Below are 10,234 nucleotides of genomic sequence, written 5' to 3'. Positions count from 1 at the left end.
AAAAACAAAAAAAGAGCAAAGGAAAAAAACAGGAGAAAAGACATACTTACCGGGGCTGACGCGAGCGGTCGCTCTATCTCGGGTTAGGCGAGGTATAGGTGCTCCCGCGCTACACAACATAGTTTCAGCCACAGCATAAAAAACATAGTCTCAGCCCAGCCCAACTTCAGCCAATGCCTATATTTCAGCCAACTTCAACATGGCTTCTCTAAGGCACCGGTGAGTGGGCCCCGCCCACTCGTTTTCCTCTTGGACCCCGAAGCCCCGCCCGCCCACGACGTCGTTGCTATGCCCAGTAGAGGTCTACGCACCGCCTCTCTCTTGCTGCTCATTCGTCAAATTGCCGCTGGAAGTCCACCTCGAAATCGAGCTCTCGCTCGCCCGAAGTCGCCGGAGAAGGCCGACGTCTACTTGGGCTCCAACGTCTCCGCCAAGGAAGAAAATGAATACGCCATGGAGAGCCGCCCCTCGTCATTAAGTCGCCGGAGCAAGGCGTCCACGGGAGGGAGTTCCCCGAGCAAGCCGAAGCGAGAGCCACCGTGCACTGTCAATTCTGGCGACCAGAGCCGACGAGAAATTCCCCTCTGGAGAAACCCTAGGATCTGCATCGTCGGATCTGACATCAAAGGCTAAACTTATAAGGTATGGACAGATCTGAGCTGCACTATTTCACTGTATCCAACGACTCACATTCAAAGCCGATCAGCCGCTTAAAGCACGCTTAGTGTTTGTTATCCTGCCGGCTGCTGCACTTTTCTAGAAAAGCCCCTAGATCTTACAACACCTATAAGTTCTGATCTCCAATTAAGGGGAAACTTATTTGCATATTGTTCATCTTGGAGTGCTTTAACTTTTTGACACACTGCTTCGAACTTTTGAACTATTCAAATTTTAATTATATCTTGATGCGGGCATAGTTTGCACACATCAACACCTTTTTGAGTTATTCTTTTTGCACATTGAATCTAAGGGGGAACCCTGACAGAGGTAGTACACCCCACTTTGAGCACTATGAATTTAAATTCAACACTTGTTTTCACTATAATTTGAGTTCTATAAGCTCAAGTTAAATGATTATTTTTGCATATTGAATCTAGTGGTGAAATATCAACCATTTGACAACCTTTGTCCATGTTTTCTAAACCGTTGACCTGTGTTTAAAATTTATTTTCTATCAAGGGGAGCCTTGGCGCAGCGGTAAAGCTGTTCCCTTGTGACCATGAGGTCACGGATTTGAGTCCTGAAAACAGCCTCCTGCAGAAATGTAGGGAAGGGTTGCGTACTATAGACCCAAAGTGATCGGACCCTCCCTCGGACCCTGCGCAATCGGGAGCTACGTGCACCAGGCTGCCCCTTTATTTAGGTCATGCTTGGCCATAATTGCGCAACATGATTCTTTTTGCATAATGAAATTTACCAAACCCTAACCTTGGAAAGCCCTAGGAGCCTTAGCTCTATATTTGGTTGTATTTGGATTTTATTTGAATTGGCCAATTTGTTTTTATTTGAAAATTCAGTTGGATCGTTGGCCTAGCTGCAATTGACATTGCTAGTTTCTGCGATAGAAAATCAGAGTGCGAAGGATGATATTTCAAGAGTGTTCTAAAATCTTCATCAAGCATCAAGGCAAGTTGCACCATACTTGATCATGTTTTACTTCTACTATTTTGTTATGCATTGTAGGATTCCACCATCAGTATTATGCATGTAGGTTGACTATATATATGCTAAAAAAATGTTTTTATTTTTGCCATGCTAAAATAGTTATGGGAATATGAGAGTGATTCATGAAAGGATGAGAGTTCCTACTTAAGTTCAATCAACTAAGTAATAATGAACCATTTATGACAGTGTTATAGCTGCCCATGGCCCCCTAGGTCAAGGGGGGCACATCATACCAGAAACCAGCCCAAGTAGGCTGCCCATGGCCCCCTAGGTCGGTTTATGCCCTGGGACAACATCCTGGCCCATGGGCCCAATAGAGAGAAGGACCTAGAAGAATTGGAGTATACATCAAGGAAGCTGGCGTCTAGCACTTTGATTTGGTGCACTTGGTCAGTTCAATATCGTCCTTGATCGTGGACCGCATTCCTTCGAGCTCCCCGGCAGCTAGAGATTTTTTGAGTTCCTTGGATGCCAGAGCGCATGTGGCCTGCTCCGTCTTAAGAGATCACTCCACGTCGCCAGATATGCTTACGACACCATTCGGGGCTGACATCTTAAGCTTCAGATAAGTGTAATGCAAGGACCACACTGTATCGTGCAAATGCAGTTCGACCAATGACAAGGAAGTGGTAGCCACTTTTGAAAGGTACTACTACCTCGAAGCTCAACGACCCAAATTGGAAGTTGTCCGGTGTATCGAACACCACGTCCAGCGTGACCATTTCTAGTGGTGAAGCTTCCACGCCAGGGATTATGCCCTTGAACCTTTTTTTGGCCGACTCTATGCAGGACTGGTCGACTTACATCTTCCGCAATGTATCAGCATATATCAAGTTCAGGTTGCTTCCACCATCCATCAGGACCATATTTTGGTTATATCCTTCAATGATTGGGTCCACGACAATGGCGGCTTTTCCGTCGTGATGCACGCTGGTCGGATGATCGCGTTGATTGAAAGAGATCGGTTGCTTAGACCTTGTGGAACCGCAGGATCTGCGGTGTAGACCTCGCGTAGAGCGCGCTTTCTATCCCTCCTCTTCTCGTTACATGGATAAATCATGTTCACGTTCTTTATCTGGAGGTGAAGTTGCCCACACCGGTGCGAGGCTCAGCCTCATCACCATTGGGTGGATTCTGCTTTTCAGTGTTGCCTTTTCTGGCCTGCTTGGTCATATTCTTGTAAATCCAACAATTTCGGTTTGTGTGGTTGGTTGGGGGGTCCCAGTGTTCAGGGGCCGATGATAGTCACAAGGCCTATCCATGACCTTGTCAAAGCCCGGAATGCTGTCATCACCCTTCTTGCCCTTCATTGCTTCCTCTTCAGACCGCCGTCTTCGCCTTGTGTGTCCAAACCGACATTGACCCGGTCATCGTCGTCCTTGTTCCTGCGCTTATTCTTGCAGTTGCGTTTAGATTTTCCACGCTCGTCCTTTGTACCAGACGCGCCAGGGTTACCATCGTGCGCCTTCTGCTTGGCAAATCATGCATCCTCTTCGTAATAGAACCTTTGAACAATCTCCATTAGAGCCGGCATGGTCTTTGGCTTATAATACTCGAAGTCTATGGTGAGGAACTCATCGGAAACGCCATGCTTGAACGCAGTGATGGCCTCCGCGTCTTTGGAGTCGACAATCTCATCCTTTTTCTTCAAGAAACATGTCCAGTAATCGTGCACCATTTCATTCTCTCCTTGGGCCAGATTTCCAAGGTCGCTGGCATCAGCAAGCCGGATATACATGCCCTTGAAGTTAGCGATGAATTTGTCTTGTAAATCATCCCTGTCGGCGATCTACCTGGGCGTGAGGGTGTTCAACCAGGCCCGGCGGATGCCTTCAGCATCAGGGGTAAATGCTTGATGGTGTGCCAGTCATCGTCGTCAGCCGCCTGGACTGCGATAGTGTAGTTTGTTATCCAAATCTCTGGGTCCTGACTTCGATCATACTTGTCCACCGCATTTCGCTAGAAATTTGGTGGAAAAGTGTGGGCGACAATTTCATCAATGAAGCAGGCCGAATACGTCGTGGAGTGACCTGCTTCCCCAGAGTGGATGACATTTATAGTGTTACGTGCATCATCCAGGCCGACTTGACGGTCATACTCACTGGAGAGTACTAGGTCTCTATCTCAAGCTTGCCATTGCAGTTGAGGTGCATACTGCATCTCGGTTTCCTCGAAGGGTGGGCCACACAGCACATTGGACCGTGGGACTGGCCCTCGGGTCTTCTTAGGCTGATGTCCGAGGAGCCTCGTCATAGGGCTCGGCCCACGGTATTCCTTGGTACGACTGCTCGGTGTATGAGTTCGTCGGCTGGCTGAACCACCAACATCGCCGGTCGTTCCGGCGTGGCTCTTGGACACAGCGTCTGACGTGAGCTTCTTGATGGTGTCGTCGGTGCCTGGAATCGGTGTGTTTATTGCGGCATCGTCCGAATCCTCCTCTTCCTCAACTTCGTCTCCCGTGTCGGCGGCCGCCGCATTGTCGTGTCTATCCACCATGTAGAATACATTGATTTCGCCTGCCACGGGTGAAGTAGTGCAGATGGCAGGATCGCCTCCGGGCAACTGTTGTCCGAGTTGCCCATCTCTTCATCGAGATCTTTGAGCTCCTCGTTATCACCGGGTTCCTCGAGGACGTCATGGAGCGTGTCGACATTGGCAATGATGTGGGAGGTGGGTGGTTGAAGAAGACTGATGGCCGCTCCTAGGCCCGACCAGATACTAGGCCGTGGAGGACGAGCTTGCTGTGGGACTCGGCGACAAACTCGAGGTTGCCGATGTGGACGATCCGGCTTGCAGCGAAGGTCTTGACGAGCTCAAGGTAGCCCCGCCGAATCGGTGACGTAACACATCGCATCGAAAGCAAAGATCGTTCCCGGCGTGATGACATCGGCACTGATTGAAGATCCCATCTGGTGTTTGAGTTCGCCTAGCATATCCCATGCCTGGCGCGCCACTGTTAGAGTGTTTTGCGGCAGATCCTCGATAGGGTATGTCGGCTAGACGATTAGATATGAGGGGAAACTGGTGACGGTTTACCTAGGTTCAGTCCATCGGGATCGAGGTAAAACCCTATTTCATGCTCGTGTTATATTGATCAAGGGACTGAGAATAATCTCTAGATTCTCCCTATCGACTAGCCTGGCCCTAACTTATATAGGATACCGGAGTCTAGGGTTTACAGGATCCTAGTTGGTTAGTATCGGGGTAGTAGTCCTCCTTCACGCTAGCTTCCTTGTTGTATACTCCAACTCTCCAAGTCTTCTAGGTCCTTCTCTCTATTGGGCCCATAGGCCGGGACGTTGGCCCATGGCGTAAACCGACTAGGGGGCCACGGGCTGGCCTATTTGGGCCGGTTTCCGGTATGATAAGGCACCCCTGGGCCGTAACACCGTCAGGCATCAAGGCCGCTGAGATCAAGCTGGTTGAGGCCAAGGAAATCAAGGCCCGTCATGTGATCTGTACATGGGCCGGCCGATTCTCTTACCGAAGTGTTTAAAAGGACCTCCTCCAAATCTTTGTGATTTGTCACTATCAGATCATTCTCCTTAAGATGACTGATGAAGTTTTTCCTCCTGTGGCTGGCGTCTATGTGAAAATAGGAGGTGTTAGTCTCCCCAAGATTAATCCAGGTAAGCCCCGGGCGTTGTCTGGCCATACATCTCTCAATCAAGCAAAGCCCAAGAAGCTTTTTTTGCGGGTCAAGAAGTTTCTTCTTAATGTCCCGTCTAAGCCAGCTCTCCGTGAAGGATAAAGGTTCTGATTTCTTCAGCCTGATCGAACAGGCTAATAATTGTTTTGGCCCAAACAGGTTGTTCTTTTATCCCTTCAAAGCTCTTCAAACTCCAGCTTTGTAAGGCCCTTGTGTTTGTGAGTTTGCAGTTGAAGCGGATGAAGGGGTTGACATTTTTCCGAAAATGGGTTAACCCCGGCCTCTGCATCATTGTGATGCATACAACCATCTTTATTAAAATGTAGCAAATATTCAAAGCAGTCAAAACAAACAATAAAGATCAAGACCACAACCGGTCGGTAATAAGATTACCACATGACTCGAACACATAACCTGCTATAAATGGAACTAAGAAATGCTTTTGCCCATAGGCATACATGACTCTGTGCACCTGCTATATTGTACAGTGAATCATTTAAATGATGTTAGTAATGATCAAAAGTATTTGTAAGAATGTCAAAATGTCCTTCGTCTTCACATCTTCAGTCGGAAGCCGTCATGTGCAATGGAGCACTTATATCTCTATGAGTTGTCTGGTTAGGTTGGTTTGTGCTATATATATTTTAAATCTGAAGAAAGAATATGTGGTCACCATCTCGGATGACACCAATGTCATCTATTTCAGCGTGATCTCTACTGACCACTTTCGTCGGATGGAAATCTGGGAACTTCTGTCCTGCATAGCGAAGAAATATTTGATGAGAGAAGTGCATGTTACAGTATCTAATTTACTACTAGAAAGTGCGGTGTATGTCTGGTCTCTGCTATAACATGAATCAAAATTAGTCACATGCTAAAGACATTTTCACTTACTGCCAATTTTGATAAGTTCCTCCAGCGAACCAGGCAGGTTGATAAGCTTCCCATTCTGTACCGTAGAACCTGTTGCATTATGAGGATATATATGAATTGTAACTCTTTTATTGGCTGCTTTTATGCCACTATAATCTTGATATCTGCTCCTTGATATGTTTTCGGATGCCCTGTGTGGAGAACCCGGCTGCATTTTCGTAAGTATTGTTTGCTGACTGCTTGCTGTGGTCTTGTCTTCAGATTTTATTTTAATACAGAACTCTTCAGCGCTTGTTTTGGTCTCACAATTTATGCGAACCTCGTTGAGATCCTCTTCTCTGTTCATCATTCCATCTGATAATCTATACTTGCAGTTCGACTTGTTATGGATGTCTTCTTTCTGTGGCACTTGTCTGAGTAACTTCATTGAATCAGGACCATCTCCAGATATTGGAACCTTGCTACCAAGATCTATACTTTTCTGTTCTGTATAATGTTGGTGTGGCCATTGTAGCATCTGTTCTTCTCGAGGTATATGAAATAGGTCATACTTGCTCAAGAATCTTCGGTCTGGTTGGTTCACTTCAGGTAAATTTTCCGGTAGCTTCAGTTTCTGTACATTGGCACAAAAAGTTGTTAGCTTCTCTTTAGACGAATTTAAGTCTTAATTTGTTTGACTGTGTTCCAAAATTGAAGCTATACCTGCAATAGATTGTTCATTAGGATGTCATTGTCTTCTCTGTGATTTTGAATGGCCTCTCTGAGTCTTGTCCTGCTGATTCTCAGTAGTTGTGACAGTTCAGCTGTGCGGAAAGTAAATGGCTGGGGTATGTTACATAGAGCACCAACCTCTCCAAACATATCACCATTCGTAACTTTTGCATATACCTGCTTTCAAGAAATTCATATTATTTTAGTAATGAAAATAATCTATGGTAAATCTGAGCGATATCTGAGAGTCTCTGCATTGTAGCTGAAGAAATTATACCTGCTCGTTCCCATTTATGGTTGTTATCATATTCTACAAAAAATCAGATAGTGCTGGGAATTAGCTTAATGGTACGAACTTGCACAAGCTTTGATTCATAACTTACAGAGATAACAAACTAACCACTGCTCCTGAAACTATTAGGTAAATATCAGCTGCCCCTTCATTCTGCAATATGATATCTTCCTTTGGTGGAAAATACTCAGGCTGCACTTCCATGACCTATATTATCTAACATATCCAATTAGTACATATATTAGCAGTTCTCCCAAGATAGTTATAAAAACATTGAATAGTTAACTATATTACCAGTTCTGCAATGAAACTGTTGGATACTCCATGGAAGAGATAGGCCCGTCGCAAGATTGGGAAGAATAAGCTGTATGCTATGCTTGAACGGATTCCTTTTGGGAGACCATTTAACATGGTCTTCTGGTTATAGCCTTCTGTCTTGAACTGTAGGCAGAAGTGAGAGAGCATTTGCTCCTTTATGCTCACAGGCAGCTGATTTCGTGCCGCGAACTCTGAAGCTGCATATATGGAGTCCCTCTGCATCATTTAAATAGAAGATATCAATAGGACTATAGGCATGGAAGAAGAATGACGGTAACTATTTTATTGATGTTGTCGATTGTGCAAGACCTTGATTCATGTTGTTTTCTCCGTTTTCTTGTTGCCTAAAATTGTTGAGTGGCTAGGGGATACAAGAACTTGGTACCTTGTGCCATCCGTGCAAGAATAGGATTCTAATGCCTAAAATTTCTGAGTGGCTAGGGGATACATTTCATTTTCCAAGCATGTCATATATAATAAAAGTGCTACCTTTCTCAAGATCTTCACAACTTTAGTTGTATGGATCCAAATACAGCCTATTTCTGTTCCTATTTCATTTTCCAAGCATGTCGTATAATAAAAGTGCTACATTGAATGCTCTGTGAGTAAGTTGAGAAACATACAAATTTCTGGGTGCGGCTGGTGCCATGAACAACCAGGTTGGTCATATTGCCGATGAGGTAAGCCGTTAAACCCAGATTAAAGAGCATATAGAAAATATCAAAGAGCATCTCCCTTGGGTTCTCAGCATGCAAGTCCCCATAGCCTGTTGTTGTCAGCGTCGTAATGGACCAGTACAGAGCAGTAACATATCTAGTCCATAAGCTCTGTGATCTGAATGCAGGCATCACGGCACCAATCCATGTATTCTCTGGGTAGGGGTATCTGTCAGCAAGCATATAGTTGAAGCATCCCGCGCAATGCACCGCAAAGAGGGTGACCTGCATTTGATCGTTACGTATTTTATAGTCAGCGATATTTTGTTCTCCTGGGAATATACTCCCTCCGTAAAGAAATATATAAGAGTGTTTAAATAACTACTTTGGTGATCTAAACACTCTTATATTTCTTTACAGAGGGAGTAATGATTAATATTCTGCATGGTTGAAACTTTTGAAGGTAACGGTAAAAATCATACGTAGTAATATTTCTGGAAGACTTACAGAAATAAGCTTTGAGCACCTAGTCCAGAAATAGTTGAATCGGATATCCTTCTCCAGCCTGGTTAAAAGTAGATGATCAAATTTGTGCCATTTTTCATTCATCATTGAAACATGAAGAATATGAAGATGTTGTTAACCTGGCAAACAGCGTGCTGACTCGGTTAAGACGCCACAACCTAAGCAGATTGAGTACCTTAAAGGAAAGGTCATTTCCCTTGTGTGTAAACAGAAGGATGATGGGTTGAAATGGTGCTGTTGAACATACATCAAATATGAACCAAGTCGATAGATATCTGCAGAGGATCAGATCATATTTTTTTAATGTCAGGACAGAATCACCTGGGCCTTTTTCAGCTCTAAATGTGGGGTCATTAAGGTGAAACAAATTATGAACCAGGTGCGAACCTTACTGCGATTCTCTTTTGATCGTCCACAAGAAGATGTGTTTTACTGTCAACATAAGCTACAAAGAATGTCATAACAATATCAATGGCAAAGAAGCCATTGACAATGTTCTCAACTAGCACAAGCTTAGACGGCAAGTTCCTCAAGAATGCCAGTTCAAACGGGCAAACCCAGGCGGAATAAACAACTAGGACTATGAGGAACAGCTCCCAGAATCTGAGAGAGAGACACAGAAAAAAGCAGAGGAAACCATGTCAGCTGCTGCTGTTCTCTTCTTCTTGCAACATGGAAGGTACGGAGGGTGCAGGCCATGTGAACCTCACCTGTAGCGGGGATCGTAGGGCGATATGATGAACTTCTTCAGCTTATTGGAGTGGTTTATGGTTGCGCCAAGCGACGGCAGTAGCTCGATGGCGAAGCTGTCGCTGCTCCCGTTTATGTGAAGCCTATCCCAGAATTGGTGGAAGTGAGATTTTGAATGAGCTTGAGTCATGCTTGCCTTTGCTATTCTTTGCCACTCGACTCTATATGCAGAAGGTGTGGAGGATGGCACCTATATATATATATATATATATATATATATATATATATATATATATATATATATATATATATATATATATATATATATAGGGTTGGGAGGTCAAAGTGGGAGAATCTTGGAAACAAACAAGAAGCCGCTCCTGTTTTATACCCTATGAGGAAAACAACAGGGCGTGCGCGCGTGTTTTCTGTGGGCTTGTGTGAAGCTGTTCATTCGCCACGCGCAGCCCACAAGATGCATCACACCTTCTCCTTCGAAGCCTTGTTCGATTCTTCGGGTGGGTAAACCGAGTGCTAATATCCACTTCAGCCGTCAACTGTCTGGTGTGCATTATTTTGCCATCCAGTCCTTACATTGAAGTGGCTGTGACTCGCAACATGAATTCATTTCATCATGATTATCCTCTCGTCTTCTTGAATCTGTAGCAATCGTGAGCGTCATCAGTGAGCAGCATTCTTCTAGTCTAGTTATACAGTGCCTTCCGCATGCCTGAGCAAATGTGAACAAGCATGGCCACAACCATGGATGTCATTTCCGGAAGTGACCCTTCACATACTTATCATCTTTCGGTATATTCTTTTGTCTGGTGGTTCAAGACTTAGTTTACATCTCAT

The 10,234-nt window shown here is 44.9% G+C and overlaps 1 protein-coding gene across 2 annotated transcripts; it reads right to left on the bottom strand.

Annotated features, from left to right (window-relative positions):
- Positions 1-5,669: 5,669 nt before the first annotated feature.
- LOC125517384 (potassium channel KAT1) lies at positions 5,670-9,636 on the bottom strand. 2 transcript variants are annotated; one of them, XM_048682577.2, is made up of 11 exons: positions 9,400-9,636; positions 9,077-9,292; positions 8,809-8,964; positions 8,672-8,729; positions 8,132-8,449; positions 7,485-7,724; positions 7,299-7,397; positions 7,176-7,208; positions 6,890-7,075; positions 6,209-6,800; positions 5,670-6,071 (listed from the first exon to the last, which is right to left on the bottom strand). In XM_048682577.2, exons 1-11 carry the CDS (start codon positions 9,567-9,569, stop codon positions 5,959-5,961), a joined length of 2,181 nt encoding a protein of 726 aa, XP_048538534.1. In that variant the 5' UTR covers positions 9,570-9,636; the 3' UTR covers positions 5,670-5,958. The 2 variants fall into 2 exon arrangements, with proteins under 2 accessions (XP_048538534.1, XP_048538535.1); XM_048682578.2 differs by having other exon boundaries at positions 9,082-9,292; positions 9,400-9,613.
- Between the last annotated feature and the right edge of the window lie 598 nt (positions 9,637-10,234).

The sequence above is a fragment of the Triticum urartu genome, chromosome 6A, assembly GCF_056163025.1.
Source record: "Triticum urartu cultivar PI428250 chromosome 6A, HENAU_Tu73, whole genome shotgun sequence".
In the NCBI taxonomy this organism is placed as follows: Eukaryota; Viridiplantae; Streptophyta; class Magnoliopsida; order Poales; family Poaceae; genus Triticum; species Triticum urartu.
Note: the sequence above shows the minus strand (reverse complement) of the source record. Positions and strands in the feature narration are given on the sequence as shown.

Bases quoted from the DNA above. Each gene is read 5' to 3' on its own strand.
- LOC125517384 (XM_048682577.2), bottom strand. From the start codon at position 9,569: ATGACTCAAGCTCATTCAAAATCTCACTTCCACCAATTCTGGGATAGG. The intron at 8,730-8,808 runs GTTAACAACATC...ACTTTTAACCAG, and splicing joins GTCAGCACGCTGTTTGCCAG to GCTGGAGAAGGATATCCGAT. The intron at 7,725-8,131 runs GTATGTTTCTCA...TAAATGATGCAG, and splicing joins CCAGCCGCACCCAGAAATTT to AGGGACTCCATATATGCAGC.